The sequence below is a fragment of the Agelaius phoeniceus genome, chromosome 30, assembly GCF_051311805.1.
Source record: "Agelaius phoeniceus isolate bAgePho1 chromosome 30, bAgePho1.hap1, whole genome shotgun sequence".
Lineage (NCBI taxonomy): Eukaryota > Metazoa > Chordata > Aves > Passeriformes > Icteridae > Agelaius > Agelaius phoeniceus.
This window is the reverse complement of record NC_135294.1, coordinates 2,521,244-2,538,938: the sequence shown is the minus strand read 5'-3', so window position 1 is coordinate 2,538,938 and position 17,695 is coordinate 2,521,244. Positions and strand designations below refer to the sequence as shown.

The 17,695-nt window shown below is 45.2% G+C and overlaps 1 protein-coding gene across 1 annotated transcript in view; it reads left to right on the top strand.

Annotated features, from left to right (window-relative positions):
- The window catches only part of LOC129131722 (zinc metalloproteinase-disintegrin-like NaMP), a 28,430-nt gene extending 11,253 nt beyond the window's left edge, over positions 1 to 17,177 (top strand). Inside the window, exons 11-24 of the mRNA XM_054650716.2 lie at positions 1,262 to 1,392; positions 2,813 to 2,990; positions 3,965 to 4,054; positions 5,699 to 5,894; positions 8,623 to 8,725; positions 9,479 to 9,635; positions 10,236 to 10,316; positions 10,834 to 10,912; positions 13,363 to 13,453; positions 13,778 to 13,877; positions 14,638 to 14,700; positions 14,937 to 15,014; positions 15,841 to 15,903; positions 16,270 to 17,177. Coding sequence (XP_054506691.2) covers positions 1,262 to 1,392; positions 2,813 to 2,990; positions 3,965 to 4,054; positions 5,699 to 5,894; positions 8,623 to 8,725; positions 9,479 to 9,635; positions 10,236 to 10,316; positions 10,834 to 10,912; positions 13,363 to 13,453; positions 13,778 to 13,877; positions 14,638 to 14,700; positions 14,937 to 15,014; positions 15,841 to 15,903; positions 16,270 to 16,302 — 1,443 coding nt within the window. The 3' untranslated portion in view covers positions 16,303 to 17,177. The remainder of the gene's footprint in view (positions 1 to 1,261; positions 1,393 to 2,812; positions 2,991 to 3,964; positions 4,055 to 5,698; positions 5,895 to 8,622; positions 8,726 to 9,478; positions 9,636 to 10,235; positions 10,317 to 10,833; positions 10,913 to 13,362; positions 13,454 to 13,777; positions 13,878 to 14,637; positions 14,701 to 14,936; positions 15,015 to 15,840; positions 15,904 to 16,269) is intronic.
- The last annotated feature ends 518 nt before the right edge of the window (positions 17,178 to 17,695 follow it).

Genomic DNA, 17,695 nt, shown 5'->3' with positions numbered 1-17,695 from the left:
TGGATAGGGCTTGGAGCAACCTGGGAGAGGGGAAAGTGTCCTGGCCCTGGAACTGGATGGGATTTAAGGTCCCCTCCAACCCAAACCATTCTGGGATTTTGGGATTTTATTTAAAATGAAGTGCAGGGGGGTAAAGAAAGCAAACACATGATGTACACACCTCCATGGTGCCTATTTTATAAATATATTTATTTTAAATAAACATCTTTCTATCTATAAATATCTTTAAATATTAAATAATAAGATATCATCCAAATAGATGCACAGATGGGGTGAGCACCACGTGACCCCTCATGCATCATGAGGATTATTCTGCTTGTGTTGGGAAGGATGAAAGTTTGACAAGAAAGTCTCACAGATGTGTGTGCTTGGCAGAAAGATTTTTGAATGTAGAATCTGAAGATTCAATAATAATCAATAAAATGAAAGCAAGTTTTGATGTAGAAGAAAAGAACTGCTGAGCCAGTCTCACTGGATAACCAAGGAGCAAAGGGTGTGTGAGTTAGAAGGGGTTTTTATGACTTAGAGCAAAGGATAAACCCACCCCAAACAAGAAGATGTTTGTACCAAGCAGGGAGAGAGCACAGGCAAACAAGGCAGCAAATGTGGCAAGTAGAAAAAAAGTCTCAGAATTTTCCTCTGCAAAAAAACTGAAAAACAACTTCTAGCTTAAACTGCAATGTACTGACTGTGAGTGACTGGAGAACAGTGACATGAATATGGAAATTATAGCAGTTATGATAGGCTATAGGTAAAAGAAAAACTGTCGTGTTTTTTTATTGTAAATGGAAGGTGACTCTGACCTCTGACATTGGTGACGAGAGAGAATGATGATGCATCTGACTCCATGGAGATCAGAAGTTAATTAATGACGTTATTGTACTGTACTATGTACATTGTATCTAAACTGAATCTGCCCTGCCCTCACCCTTGCTCACAACTGCTCACACTGCACTCACCTCTGGTTCTCTCCTGACTGTCCCATGACAGTCCCACACCCACACACACTCCTGGCCCTGATAGGGAAACAAAAGGAAACCAGACATCCTCACTTTGGGTAACCAATCTCCATCTTCATTCTACTTTGGCACAACACAGGCACAGCAAGCGAGATCAGAATTGTGTTTTCCTTCTCCTCTGCTTGTCTCACAGCTTCTCTCTCTTTAGAGGGCCTGTGGATACCACACTTTTGTTTTCTCTGTTGTTGCTGCTTGCTCTAAAGCACACATGGGAATAACAAACAGCTTTCCTCGCTCCCCAGGACCACAACAGGAACGAGGTTGCAGTGGCAGCCACGATGGCCCACGAGATGGGGCACAACCTGGGCATGAGCCACGACACCAAGGCCTGCACGTGCAACGATGACATTTGCATCATGACCGACACCGTCAGGTGGGGCTGGGGGACGGTGGGGCTGGAGAGGGGCTCTGGACAGGCTGCCAGCCCCCAGACGGGACAGGGCTTCTGTCTGGGATTATTCCATTCAATTATTCAAACAAATCAATTGTAAAAATGGATGAAACCCCAGGCCATTGTCAGATATTCCCAGACAGAAATCCCACAAAAAACCCAACCCAAAACTACTTTAGTCCCTGTATATTTAGAAAAATGTTTATGTCTATATTTATTTACATTTATTTATTTATATATATATATTTATTTTTACATTTATTTATGTACTTTTAATCTTTAAAATGTGAAATTATTATTTAGATATATATCTAAATGTATATTTTATATTAATATTAATATTATATTTATTTTTATTTCTTTACATTTATTTATGTACATTTAACATTTACCATGGTAAATTATTATTTAGATATATGTATCTCTAAATATATATTATATATTATATATTTATATATTTATATTGTTTATTTTATATATTTACATTTATTTATGTACATTTAACATTTAAAATGTTAAATATTTATTTAGATTTATATCTCTCTCTGTATATATTTTTATATATACTTAGATATATATCTCTAAATAATTTCTATATATTTATATTTATATAGAAATATAATATTAAATAATAATCTTTATATAATTAAATATATTATTATTAAATTTATATACATATAAAATATATTGTATCTATTTATAGATATATAAAAATAATTTGTTTATATAAAATATATAAATATTTTCTTAAATATTAATTTTTATATATAATTAAATATATATTTTAAATGTTTATATATCTAAATATATATATATAATATTTAGATATATATGGCTAAAATAATTTTATATAATATAATAGATATTAAATATATATTATTAAATATTAATTTTATATATAATTAAATATATAATAATAAATTTTTGTATATAGATATGTAATGCTATATTTATATATATGTATATATATAATATGTATATATATATGTATATGTGTATATATGTGTATATATATATATATATATATATATATATATATATATATAAAACATTAAATGTTAAATATGTATTTATGAAAATGTTTACCCCAAGAGTTGTGTTCAATTCTCTCCCAAGGGGTCTTTGCCTCCCTTATATAATATAATAGATATTAAATATATATTATTAAATATTAATTTGTATATATAATTAAATATATAATAATACATTTTCATATATAGATATATAATGCTATATTTATATATATATGTATATATATATATATATAAAGCATTAAATGCTAAATGTGTATTTATGAAAATGTTTACCCCAAGAGTTGTGGGGACAGTCAGGTGTTCAGTTCTCTCCCGAGGGGTCTTTGCCTCCCTACCCATACCCAGAACTCCTCCCGTGTCCCCCCCAGCTCGGTGGTCCCCAAGGAGTTCAGCTCGTGCAGCCTGCAGAGCTTCGAGTCCTTCATGCTGGCCACCATGCCCCGGTGCCTGAGCAACATCCCCGAGCCGGGCAGCATCATCGCCCCCGCCTCCTGCGGGAACGGCTTCCTGGAGAGGGGAGAGGAGTGCGACTGCGGCACTCCGGAGGTACCTGGGGACCCTGGGGAGGGCACAGCTGCAGGCTGGCAGTCCCTGCGCTGGATGTTTCTGTTCTGCGAGCCTGGTGTAGCCCTGAAGCAATTGAAGTGCAATGATACATATAAAATATATTGTTTCAGTGAGCTCTTCTAATCATCAGATTTTTTTGAATGAGGACTTCAAAATATTGCTGCAAAATTTGTGTCCCAGTAAAACTAAAACAGGCTGAATTTTGGCTTCACATGTTAATGCATGTGATTTGGAGCTGCACAATATTTCAAATAAAAAATACAGACTTAGAATGAACGTTCCTGCTCAAGTAAATGTTAAGTCATCTTTCTCTTTTCTAAACTCAGTAGGCTCATGACTACTCTGCTGTGTTTAGATCTTAATGCCATTAATAGCACCATGATCCCATGGCCACACAGGCAATGCCAGCCTGGTAAAATCAACAGTAGGATTCTACAACTACTCAATTAACCCTGCTACTATTGTCTACAACTACTCAATTAACCCTGCTATTGAGCAATTGCTAATTGCTATTGAACCATTGCTCAGCAAATCCAGAATGGCTGGCAAGGCCCTTCTGGAGTATATAAAAACAGTTCCAGACACAGGAGTTAGAAAGCTTAAACTCTACACAAATTCTCATTATTCTAAATGAATTCCTTGTAGTCTGAAAGCTCTTGCTTAAGCAGAAATTGTGGTCATCAAACTGCTGACCTGGAGTGGCTGGGGACGTGCTGGGAAGGATGAAACCCTGCTTTGTCAGGAGGATGACAGAGGAACTGAGAGTGGGACCAAGCCATCCCCACAGCACCACACAAAGCCCCAGTTCCCTGCACAGCTTCCACCTCCAAACCCAGGCATTTTAGGGAAGGTGCTCCCCAGCAAAGCCAAGGGCAGGTGCCAGACTTCCATCCCAGCCAGGGACAGTGGTGTGGGGTCCCTGTCCCCAGCTCTGACTGCTGCTTCTGTCCCAGGAGTGCACCAACGAGTGCTGTGACCCCGAGAGCTGCAAGCTGAGCTCAGGAGCTGCCTGTGCCCACGGGGACTGCTGTGAGAACTGCCAGGTGAGACCCCCCCTTCCCCTGTGAGAACTGACAGGTGAGACCCCTCCCCTGTGAGAACTGCCAGGTGAGAGCCTCCCCTGTGAGAGCTGCCAGGTGAGAGTCCTCCCCTGTGAGAACTGCCAGGTGAGACCCCCCCCTCCCCTCAGAGAACTGCCAGGTGAGACCCTCCCCTCAGAGAACTGACAAGTGAGACCCCCCCTCCCCTCAGAGAACTGCCAGGTGAGACCCCTCCCTCCCCTCAGAGAACTGCCAGGTGAGACCCCCCCCTCCCCTGTGAGAACAGCCAGGTGAGACCCCCCCCTCCCCTGTGAGAACTGCCAGGTGAGACCCCCCCCTCCCCTGTGAGAACAGCCAGGTGAGAGCCTCCCCTCCCCTCAGAGAACTGCCAGGTAAGAGCCCTCCCCTCCCCTGTGAGAACTGCCAGGTGAGACCCCCCCTCCCCTCCCCTGTGAGAACTGCCAGGTGAGACTCCCCCTCCCCTCAGAGAACTGCCAGGTGAGACCCCTCCCTCCCCTCAGAGAACTGACAGGTGAGAGCCTCCCCTCCCCTCAGAGAACTGCCAGGTGAGAGCCCTCCCCTGTGAGAACTGACAGGTGAGAGCCTCCCCTGTGAGAACTGTCAGGTGAGAGCCTCCCCTCCCCTCAGAGAACTGCCAGGTAAGAGTCCTCCCCTCCCCTGTGAGAACTGCCAGGTGAAAGCCTCCCCTCTGCAGCTCCTCACCCCAGCTGGAATAAAGCAGGAACTCAGCTTTCACCAGAACTGGTCCCCTGTGTTTAACAGCACTGCCAAGGGCGCTGTCATGGAGTCATGGAATGGCCTGGGCTGGAAGGGACATGTGGGATCACTGATCCAACCCAGGCCCTGCACAGACACCCCAAAATCCCACCCTGGGCACCCCTGGAGCAGTGTCCAAACTCTCCTGGAGCTCTGGCAGCCTCAGGGCCGTGCCCATTCCCTGGGGAGCCTGGGCAGTGCCAGCACCCTCTGGGGGAAGAGCCTTTCCCAAAATCCAGCCTAAAACCCCCTGGCCCAGCTGCAGCCGTTCCCTCAGGTGCTGGCACTGCCCACCAGCCCAGCCCAAACCTCCACCATCACCTCCCTCAATCTCCCACTCCCTGCAGAAATGAGCCCTTTGGTTGGCCATTTTCCCCTGGCAATAAAAGCTGTGGCACAGGAGGCAAAGCCTGAGAACTGACAGATCCAACATGAAGGGAGATATGGATCCTGCTCCTCACACAGCCTGTGTGTCACCGTCGAGCAAGAAATGACACAGATTCACTGCAAGGCTGGTTTGCAAAAGAGCAGCTTTAATATGAAAATTCTCTTCTTTTATAGATAGATTTGACACATTCTACTTGATTGGCTAATTAACAAAAACATCTCTCACAACCAGTCCTTGAGAAGAACAGAAAGAGTAGGAGAACACAACCTGCAGGTTGTTTATACTAACAAGTGATCATTGTTTTTCTCCAACTCCCTCAAAAGTCTCCCAAGTCCCCTGTGAGCACACAAAGCCGTTTTCTCACTCTGTGAGCAGGCTGTTGCACCCACCCCTGTGCAGTGAGGTTTTCCTGCCTGTTTTCAGCCCTCAGCTGGGTGGTTTGAGGAGCTGGGTGCTGAGTGTGGCATTTTCTCCCTCCCCAGTTCAAGAAGTCGGGCTCGGTGTGCCGGGCGGTGAAGGACGAGTGTGACCTGGCCGAGATGTGCACGGGGCACTCCCCCAGCTGCCCCGAGGATCGGTTCCGTGTCAACGGGCACCCCTGCAGCTTTGGGGAGGGATATTGCTACATGGGCACCTGTCCCACCCGCGACAGCCAGTGCAAGGATGTCTTTGGGCCAGGTGAGTACCCCGTGGCACCAGAAATGCCAGCTTGGCTTGGGCACGTGAGAGACAGGGGAGGGAATTCTGCATCAAATCCTCAGACCCATTGCACCTCAGAACAGCCCATCTGTGGCTCTGCTCTTCAGCTCAGGATGCAGGTCTGAGGGCACCACCTGTGGTTTTTGCAGGGGTCCCCAGGACGAGGTGAGAGATGAGTGAATCTGACTCCAGGTTCTTAGAAGGCTAATTTATTATTATATCACATTATATTACATTATATTACATTACATTGCATTAAATTACATTATATCATATCACATTATGTCATGTTACATCATATTATATCATATTATAATATATTACATTACATTACATTATATTATATTATATATTATTATATTATATATTATTATAATATAATAACAATTTCTTAATAAATTATTTTATATAGTATAATAATATATAATATATTATATATAATAATATATGATATATAATAATATAATAATATAATAATATAATGATATAATAATATAATAATATAATAATATAATGATATATAATATATAACAATATCTATATTATTATTAAATTAATTATTGTGATATTATATTATATTATATTATATTATATTATATTATATTATATTATATTATATTATATTATATTATATTATATTATATTATATTAATAATATGTTATGTTATATATTATACTATACTAAACTATACTACAGAATAGAGAAAGGATACAGACAGAAGGCTACAAAAATTATAATGAAAAACTGGTGACTGACCCCTCAGAGTCTGACACAGCTGATGGTGATTGGTCATTAAGTAAAAACAATTCACATGAAACCAATCAAACATTCACCTGCTGGTAAACAATCTCCAGCCACATTCCAAAGCAGCAAAGCAGGGAGAAGCAAATGAGATAATGTTGTTTTTTCTCTGAGGCTTCTCATCTTCCCAAGAGAAGAAATCCTGGCAAAGGGATTTTTCAGAAAATATGACAGTGACAGCCCATCCATAAAAATAAACTCCAGTGTGTAGTGTAATTAATGATGATTTTTATATTTCCCACTGTCAGTGGCTGTGGCTCATGAGCTGCCCTGTGCTTCCAGAGAAACGGGAAGTGGGGAGCACATTCCTCTTTCACAGGACATGTCTGAGTTATTTGGAATGGAGCTGGGGAAGTGGTTTTGGCCAGATAGGAAGAGGAAATGTCTGTCCTTCAAATTAACAGCCAAATTTGGCACGTCTGGTGCTTCTGAAAGCAGCATTTCATAGAGCTGGGGAATGGCTTGGGCTGAAAGGGGACTTAAATCCCACCCAGTGCCACCCCTGCCCTGGCAGGGACACCTCCCATGTCCCAGGGGATCCAGCCTGGCCTTGGGCACTGCCAGGGATCCAGGGGCAGCCCCAGCTCCCTGGGAATTCCATCCCAGCCCCTTCCCACCTTCATGGTGTTATAAATGAATACTCCAATTTAATAATTAAGGAAATTTATTAAATAATCAAAGTATAAATTTGGAAAAAGCCACAGGCAATTTGACTCTGAGCCAGGCGATCAGAGTCAGGGAAACCCAGATTTGGCCTCTATTGCACCAAAATCCCCATCGGTCTCCAAATGTCATTTATTTCTAAAGAGTTTGTTTTGTACAGTCTTTTGGGCTCTAGAAGGGGCCCTTCTTTAGAATATTGTCATAGTTTTTCTTTTTTGCTGCCACGTTTCTCAGAATTGGTGAATAATTGCTGAAATCCTGTCAGGTGAAAATGTTCTGAGATAAACATCTGGAGTCGAATATTATTTTAGAGGTGATGCTATCAAATGCCTCCTGCTGGGGTCTTGTCAGATGAAAAAATCCCTTGAAATGTCCATCCCTGGAGACAGTGTCCTCCTGGTGCTTGAATCTCCATCCTCATCACTCAGCCTATTACTGCTTGTTGCCCGACACTGCCTTTAGTACACAAAATGCTGTGGTTTTTAATTTCCTTCAGCACAAATTATTTTATAACTTATATTACAACAGGGAACAATTCCTGTCGTGAACGGCGGGAGAAATGCGTCACACCATATGCGTGAATAGCAAATCTCAAAGTTTATTGAAAGCTCACACATATTTATATTGGTGTTAATGAAGCTTATACATATTGCAAAAGCTGAGCTCATTATTGGTTAAAGCACACTTAGATCAACCACACCTACTTCTATGCTCTAATGATTATTTTGTTTCTATGTTTGCATTCTTCTAGCTTCTCTACCTAGGCTATCTTCATTTTCTGGCAAGCGATTTTCTCCCCCATGTTCCCGTTTCAGTGAAGGTCACTGTGACCTTTGTCAGTGATTGGACACTGGTTACATAATCCCCAGCTTGTTTCCCCTATCCTTATCCAATGGTATCACATTGAAGTGGCCTTTCTCAGCCAGCCAATTATCCAAAAAGCTCTCTACAAATTCCTTCCCAATATCCCACCCATCCCTGCCCTCTGGCAGTGGGAGCCATTCCCTGTGTCCTGTCCCTCCATCCCTTATCCCCAGTCCTTTCCCAGCTCTCCTGGAACCCCTTAAGGCTCTGGAAGGGGCTCTGAGCTCTCCCTGGAGCTTTCCCTTCTCCAGAAAGTCACTTATGCCCATGGGCCCTTGGCTGGGAAAAGCCATTTCCTGAGCAAAGGAAGGAGCTGGAATATTCCCAGCTCTGGTTTGGGATCCCAATCTCACCCCATTTATTGTTCTCCCCCTGCAGAGGCCACGGTGGCCGAAGCCTCCTGCTACAATGTGAACGAGAGGGGGAAGTACTTTGGGTACTGCAGGAAGGAGCATGGCACTTACCTGCCCTGCAAGAGAAAGTAAGCACTGGGCTGTGGGATGTGCTGGGGTTTGGGAGGAGAGGCCATTCCTACTCTAATCAGGAGACAGAAGCCAGGAACTGCCTATTTTAGAGGCACAGCCCTGTGTTCCTTCTTGTTCTGTCTGAAAACTGTGGGAAGTAATTTCTAAGAAAAGTGGATTTAAATCATGAGGTGAGAGAGCAAAGGTGTGCACATTACATCATGGTTTGTTATATTATATTATGTTATGTTATATTATATTATATTACATTACATTACATTATATTACATCATATTATATTATATTACATTACATTATATTATATCATATTACATTATATTATATTATATTATATTACATTACATTACATTACATTATATTATATTATATTATATTATATTATATTATATTATATTATATTATATTATATTATATTATATTATATTATATTATATTATATTATATTATCTGTGCAGGGCTGCTGGGGAAGATGAGTGTGAGGGTGTGCAGGGAACTCCAGGGATTTTGGGATAAAGAATTTGAACCTCAGAAGTGAAGGAATATCAGTTAAATGCTCATTTCTCTGAATGAATTTGTGTTCCCTCCTAAGCTCAGCAGGATTTAAGAACCTGTCACCCGCTCAAGCCAAGCTGCCACACCAGCATTCCCTGCTGCAGCCATTTCCTTGGAATTCAGGCTGCAGGAGAGCCCAGCTCAGAGGGGTTTGCTGGGCCTTGTCCTTGGGGTAACTGCTCCTGTTCTCCTTGCAGAGACAAAATGTGTGGGAAGCTGTTCTGTTCTGGAGGCAGGGAGATGCCTCGGGATGGGAGCCTGCTGTTCTTCAGGACCTGCAAAGGCAGCTTCCCCAGGAATGGGGAGGACGACCTGGGGATGATCCTGGATGGAACCAAGTGTGGGAATGGGATGGTGAGTGCAGAATCACTTCTTCCTTTATTCTCCCCCCTCTTTCAGTCTTGTTGATAGAATTCTGCCCTGTTCAGGGAAGATTTTAAACAGGGAGGACTGAGTGCACCCCAAACTTCTGCTGATCTGTTTTTCCAACTTTTATCCCAACCCAGCAGCAAAGCAAACAGGAATTGGCAGCATTCCCATTTCCTTAGGCTTGGCTGCTGCCTCGTTCCCTTTACTGACACAAAGATGTGTGGCAGCAGAAACACAGCTTTGTCTGAGAGGTTAGGAAATTATTAATGTGTTATTGCATTTAATTATTGTATTTAATTATTTCCATAATGGCTGTCCCTCATCACTGGGTGCTGTTTCCAGTCACTTCCTTGAATATTCCTACTGAAAGGAGGGATGAGGGATTGAGTGGGAAGCAGGGATGTCTGCACATCTCTGTCACTCCCCTTTCTGCTAAACACCCAAATGGAAAATTAACCCCTCATCTCCCACTCCTAAAGGGGGTCTGAGGGATTTCCAGAGCTGTTCTCCATCCCCTCACAGGATAAAGTGCAAACTCTGCCTGTCCTGGAAGCTCCAAGTCCCTGTGGTTTGCTCTCATTTCAGGTGTGCAGCCGTGGGGAGTGTGTCCAGGCTGAGGAGGTCTTCAGATCCACCAACTGCTCTGCCAAGTGCTCTGGCCATGCTGTAAGACACCAGCATTTGATGTTATTCACTTTAAAACCCCAAGAAAATTATGCAGATCGGCCTCAGACCTCCTTGCTGCCAGTGTTTAAGTCATTGATACCAATCTGTCCAATTTGAGCAGTCAGAAACTTATAAACTTTTTATGAAAACACATCTCACCTGAGGGAACATCAATATTTTTGCCCAGGAGATGGACACAGCCCCTGTGTCTGACCCTGCCCCTGAGCCTTGGAATCACAGCTCCTCTCTTTTAGATTAGTTTGGTTTGGGGAGGAGAATTCTGCTCATATTTGACCACTCAGAGACCTACAGATAAATAGATTAACTCTGTAGTGAAGCTTTCCCTGCAGAAGCAAAAGGTGCATGACATCAGGACTGCCCTTTAACACCCCAAACTGCTCCTTTCTGTGCTAAATTTTAGCCCAAATAAACAGAGAGATTAAAAAAACCTCTCAGCATCCTCACTCAGAAACTTTCTGAGCACCCAAACTCACAGGTGTCCCTGTTTCTGCCCCAGGTGTGTGACCACAAGCTGCAGTGCCAGTGTGAGGAGGGCTGGGCACCCCCCAACTGTGACAGCTCCCCAGCCCTCACCAGTAAGTGCCACACCTTGGAATGTGTCCTCTCCTGGCTGCAAGGGATCCCTGAGCATTTCAGCTTTTCTATTTTCCATCTCTCTGTAATCCTGCATTTTTTAATGTTTAACTCTAAACTCCAGTGTGAGCTGCTGCTCTCCCATTTGGGGCAGACACAACAATTCCTCTCCAGGATTTCAGCTTTTCTATTTCCCATCTCTCTGTAATCCTGCAGTTCTTTAGGGCACAACTCTGAACTCCATACCCAGTGTGAGCTGCTGCTCCCCCATTTGGGGCAGACACAACAATTCCTCTGCAGGCCTGGCAACCAAGGACACCTCACTGCCTCAGGGCCCAGAGATGGCAACAAAAGGGAGTTGGGGGCAGCAAACTTGGGGTCAATGACTTCATTAGCTGCAGCTGGAATTGGAAGATTAACCCCAAAATGCAAATGGACCAAACTTATAAAAGTGTGAAACCCATGACCCATCATCCATTTTGGGTGCAGCCCCTGGAGGGTTTAAAACAAGCCTGGATGTGGCACTGGGTGCCAGGGTTTAGTTGAGGTGTTGGGGCTGGGTTGGACTCGATGACATTTGAGGTCTCTTCCAACCCAGTGATTCTGGGAATTCTGTGAATCTGCCCAAAAAGGCATCAGAAGGAGCTGGGGAGCTCCAGGGGAACAGCCCAGCACCAGAGTGGCTCATACAACTGTTAATTGGAATAATTAAGCTCATCAAGCCCAGCAGCACTGAATCAGGTCCTCAGCTGCCACAGGCACAGGTTTGAACAATTCCAGGAATGGGAGCTCCAGCCTTTCCCAGAGCTGGACAACCCCTTCCATGAAGAAATTTCTCTTCATATCCATCCTAAATCCCAATGCTGTATCTCCAGGGAGCTGATTTCTGAGCCCCTCTCAGTCCTGCAGGGAGGAGTAGAGAAGGTGTTTTCCTCCCTAAGCTGACAATGATTCCCCCTGGAGATGAGAGCAACAGGCTTCTCCTGTTTATTCTTGGAATAACGAGTTCTCTGCTCAGTGGAGCCAGGATCCCAGAGGCTTTGCTGTGAGGGAGCTGGACAAGTTCATTTATCATCTACATGGTCCTTAACTGATCCACTTCTGAGGGAAAATAATTTGTGTCCAGATTTTCACGTGTTAGGGGGGAAAAAAAGCTTTTATTTAATTTATAATATGGAATATTTCTGTCCTCTCTTCACCTTCTCCAGAGCACTGTTAGCTCTGAACCTCTGGCTTGGCTGAGGCTTTGGAGTAGTTTTGTTGAAAATTGTGAAAGAAATTTTATTTGAGGGCAGTTTAAAGGTCTGCACCCTTCTCTGGGTAACAGACTCTGGGACAGAGGAGAGGAAGGACAGGGAAGGATTTTTGAGGGTCAGTGGAAAGGGCAGGGATGGTTTAGGGCTTGTTCAGGGTTTGCTTAACTCAGGCAACAACAACTGACTTCAAACATGGCAAAACCAGCAGGAGTTCACCCCTTTCCATCACCATTTCTGGCAGGAGAAGAACCCGTAAAATGAGAACAGGGATAATAAAATTCCTTCATCAGTGGTGATGGGAAACTTCTTAATAATAGTGGATCTTGTTGGGTCTCTCCCACCCTCAGTGGTTCTGGGATGTTCTAAGAACTGTTTGTGTCCCTGCTGATGTTTAGGAGCTGTTTCTGTCCCCGCTGATTTTGTAGGAACTGTTTCTGTCCCAACAGATGATTCTGTCCCCCCTCAGTGATCCCTGGTGTTTAAGGACTGTCCATGCCCTCAGTGATCCCTGGTGTTCAGGAGCTGTTCCTGCCCCTGCCCTCAGTGATCCCTGGTGTTTAAGGACTGTCCATGCCCTCAGTGATTCCCTGGTGTTCAGGAGCTGTTTCTGCCCCTGCCCTCAGTGATCCCTGGTGTTTAAGGACTGTCCATGCCCTCAGTGATCCCTGGTGTTTTAGGATTCTTTCTCTCCTTCCCCTCAGTGATCCCTGGTGTTTAGGAACTCTTTCTGCCCCTGCCCTCAGTGATTCCCTGGTGTTTAAGGGCTGTTTCTGTCCATGCCCTCAGTGATCCCTGGTGTTTAAGGGCTGTTTCTGTCCATGCCCTCAGTGATCCCTGGTGTTTAAGGACTGTCCATGCCCTCAGTGATTCCCTGGTGTTCAGGAGCTGTTCCTGCCCCTGCCCTCAGTGATTCCCTGGTGTTCAGGAGCTGTTCCTGCCCCTGCCCTCAGTGATTCCCTGGTGTTCAGGAGCTGTTCCTGCCCCTGCCCTCAGTGATTCCCTGGTGTTCAGGAGCTGTTCCTGCCCCTGCCCTCAGTGATTCCCTGGTGTTTAAGGACTGTCCATGCCCTCAGTGATCCCTGGTGTTTTAGGATTCTTTCTCTCCTTGCCCTCAGTGATCCCTGATGTTTCAGAACTCTTTCTGCCCCTGCCCTCAGTGATCCCTGGTGTTTAAGGGCTGTTTCTGTCCCTGCCAGGCATTGCTGTGGCTGCTGGCGTGCTGGCTGTCCTGGCTGTCACTGCAGTTGCAGCCGTGCTGCTCACCCGCTTCCGAGGCTTCCACAAGAGGTAAATCCTTCCCACATCCACCTAAAACCCACAAACCAAAGCCAGGAAATCCCTGCAGAGTTTGCAGTGGAGGTGGAGGGAATTAGACTCTGGAAGGGAAGGAAGATGGTCCATGAGATTTGTGGAGGCATCAGAAATCCCATGGTTGGGAGGGGATGGAAGAGTTGAAATGGAGCTCTTGATAAATCCTTAATAATCCCAAATGAATAAAGAGAAGAAAAAAATCAAAGACATGGGTACAAAACACCAGCAGGAGTAAGGCAGGGCTTCAACAGTTTTTTCTTCAGTTAACTAAAATTGAGCATGATTTGAAATCTTTGACAGCCACCAGACCAGGAGGGGACCTGGAGCCACCAACCAGGTGTTTGTGGATCAGGAGCAGAGCTGCAGAGAACAGCCTGTGCTGGTGCCACCTGCCCAGAAGGTGAGAGCAGGGACAGCTGGGGACTGTGCCCAGGGCTCAAACCATCAGCCCAAGGGACTGCACTTCCACAGGACTCCCAAAATGCTGAGGGGAGGAATCCCAGCATGAGATTCCCAAAATGCTGAGGGGAGGGACAGTGCTGGGAATCCCATCACAAGATTCCCAAAATGCTGAGGGGACAGTGCTAAGAATCCCAGCTCGAGATTCCCAAAATGCTGAGGGGAGAAATACCAGCATGAGATTCCCAAAATGCTGAGGGGACAAGGCTGGTGATCCCAGCACGAGATTCCCAAAATTATGAGGGGAGGAGTCCCAGCATGACATTCCCAAAATGCTGAGGGGAGGAATCCCAGCACAAATTCCCAAAATTATGAGGGGAGGGACAGTGCTGGGAATGCCAGCATGAGATTCCCAAAATTATGAGGGGAGGAATTCCAGCACGAGTTCCCAAAATGCTGAGGGGACAGCACTGGGGATCCCAGCACAAGATTCCCAAAATTATGAGGGGAGCAGTCCCAGCACGAGTTCCCAAAATGCTGAGGGGACAGTGCTGGGAATGCCGGCACGGGATTCCCAAAATTATGAGAGGAGGAATCCCAGCCCGAATTCCCAAAGTGCTGAGGGGAGGCACAGCGCTGGCAATGCCGGCACGAGGGGGGCTCTGAGTCCCCAGTGAGCCGGGGCAGGGCAGGGCCAGCCGGAGATAAGGCAGGAGGTGAGATAAGGGCTCCACCCCATTTGTGACCGTTCCCATTCGCAGGTAATTGATAAGAAAGCTCTTCCCGTGCCTCCACCTCAGGAGAACAAACCCCAGCGTCAGAGTGTGAGTATTTCTGGGACTGTCCCTGCTTTCCTGCGGGATTTGGGAGCATCACAAACCCCTGATCCCAAAGGGACATCCCTGAGCTCCAGAGCAGGCTCGGTTTTCTCAGACAGCATCCCTGCACCCTCCCCAGCCCCTTAAAGCATTTTCATATCCAGCTCCAGCCTGGACATTCCCAAGGAACCCGTGGATGCACACACAGAGGGTTAAAGTGGTTTTTGTTCTGTTTTTTCCAGCCTGCCCTGAGGCCCAAGGGTCCCCCACCTCCCGTTCCTGCCCCCAAACCTGGCTCTTCCCACCCCGAGGAGAAGTTTGTGAGTACAACCCTGCAGCTTCCCACATCCCTATCAGATCCCAATTCATATTTGCAGCTTCTGATTTAAAGTAAACATTTAAAATCACAGCTATTCAAAGTGCAGACTTTTAGGGTAGGAATCACCTTTTTGGCCATGTAATCCTAAACTGCACAAATCCCCTCCTCAGCCAGGGAGTCCTCCAAGGCATCAGAAGCAAACTCAGTGGCTGGAGTTTAAACCAAGAGGCATTTCAGGTGTAAACACAATGTAAATGATGAGTAACTTTGCTATTGCAGGTGCCTGTGAGGGTTCCTATGTGGCAGAGATGTGGTCGGTCTCACATTTGTAAGAACCCAGAGGAATGGTTCTATTTCTCATTAATAAACCCAAACCATCCTAATTAAAAGAAAATACCTGCCTCAAATGTTCACCATCTCAGCATTTGAGGCCCCTGCCCCCCTGGCAGGAGGGTGTAAAATCCATCTTCACTCTGGTGACACAGCTCTGGGGTGCTGCCTGCACAAACACTGGGTCAGGACAATATAAAATGTAAAATATAAAATATAAGATATAAAATATCCCCATGTATCAATTATAAACCACATTTAAATCCCACTGTGTGAGCTTGGATATTGATATTTAAATATTGGGAATAGCTCAGTGTCTTCTGAAACAGACCTGGCCCCCTTGTATTTGTATTTTGTTGCCCCCTTGCACATGGACAGATGGGAATTCCTGGGATTTTGCAGCAGGAAAATGCTGCAGGCTGAGGGTGGCTGGGGCTGGGGAGGTTCTGCAGCTGCTCAGACAACCCCAGTGACATTTAAACCCCATTTTGTTCCAGGCTCCAGAGAGAAAAGCTCCTCCTGTGCCTGTTCCCAAAGGCAAACCCACTCCTCCACCCCAGGTAATTCAGGTGGGAATAACAATTCTCTGAGGGTGGAATTCCCATCCATTCTCTGGGGATGGAATTCCCATCAATTCTCTGAGGATGGAATTCCCATCCATTCTCTGGGGATGGAATTCCCAGCAATTCTCTGGGGATGGAATTCCCATCCATTCTCTGGGGATGGAATTCCCATCAGTTCCCTGGGGATGGAATTCCCATAAGTTCCCTAGGAGTGGAATTCCCATCAGTTCCCTGGGGATGGAATTCCCATCAGTTCCCTGAGGGTGGAATTCCCATCAGTTCCCTGGGGGTGGAATTCCCATCAGTTCCCTGGGGTGGAATTCCCTGAAACTGCTGGGATTTAACTGCTCCTTTTCCCTGCAGGCTTTAAAGCCCCCCATGAATCCCAGAGTCTGAGGCTTCCCAGGCAGAGCTGGGTGAGCCACCTGAAGTTTCCAGGGACAATTCATCCCTCGATTCCTCCACTTTTGGCAAAGGTGTCCTGGACCATCTCCCTCTCCTCCTTAAGAACTGACTGAGAGCTGCCTGGAAAGATTTGGGATTTCAGGCAGTGAGGAGCTCTGGTGGTGACATGGAGCTGCTGTCCAAGGGAGGCAGAGCAGAGTCACCACTTGCACCGAGGTGTAAACTGGGAGTAAGTTACAAAAGCTGCTGAACACCCCCAGCTGCTGGGCCAGCACTGTGGGATGAGGCTGCTCCTCCTCTGCTCCTCCGGGACCAGAGCTGAGGGGAGCAGGGACAGTGTGGCTGCTGCAGGTTTGGGAATTGCAAACTTTTTTTTTTTTTTTTTTGGCTCCATTTCTGGATCTTTTCCAGCCCTTTCTGCCCTCAGCAATACAAAGATTTCTCCCTCATGTGCAAGTCATGGAGAAAAACAAACCCATCCTGCCCTGGGGAGAGAAGTTGTGTCCCCAGGGTCTGAGCTGGACATGGAATAAGTAATGAGACACACTGGGAAGACACACAAAGGTTCTGGGAAGATCCTTTGCTCTGGATTCTCTCTACAATCCTTAAATTCCCTGTTGAGGATGCCATTCCCTGCAAAACAGGGATGTGATGGAATTTCAGTTCTTCCTTTGAGGTTGTGTTGGATGAGGATGGATGTTACTGGAAGAGCAGAGCTTCCTTCCTCTTTGGATAATTGCTGCTTTATTTGAGCCAGGAACAGATTGGAATCTCCACCTGGGTTTGACTGGGGTGTAAAAATCCAGAAGTTATTTTTTATGAGCTGTAATTAATGTATTTACAGAGATTTCTGTATTAAAGTTCTGTCTGAACAGGAAGTAATTGTTGTGTTCTTTCAAACCCATCATGAAGCACAGGAAAACCAGGGTGAAGTGGGGTCATTTCTGACATTGCCAGAGCCCTAAGACTCCCAATTTGCAGCAAAAAGATCATTCCCAGGTGTTGTCAGCCCTGCCAAGTCAGCCAGGAAAGCTGAATTCCATTTATAATGAGGCTTGACAGGATATTCCAACACAGCTTTTCTGCCACCTTCAAATCTGTTTCTTCCTGATTTCCAACCTTTGGGAGTACACCAGAATTTTCCAAGAATTGTGAGATTGGAAGCAAATCTAGACAATTGTTTTTTTCTTAATTATCTTCTGAGACTCAGCTCCAAACCAGGAGCCTGGACTGCCTTTTCCTGCAGAAAACCAAATCCTGACCTGCTCATACCTAAACTCCTCCATTCCCAGCCCTGAGCAGAGGGCGAGCCCAGGACTGAGATCAAAAATTCTCCTTCAGAGTGACCAGGAGTAGAAACTTCAAAAAATATCCTATTTCCCTA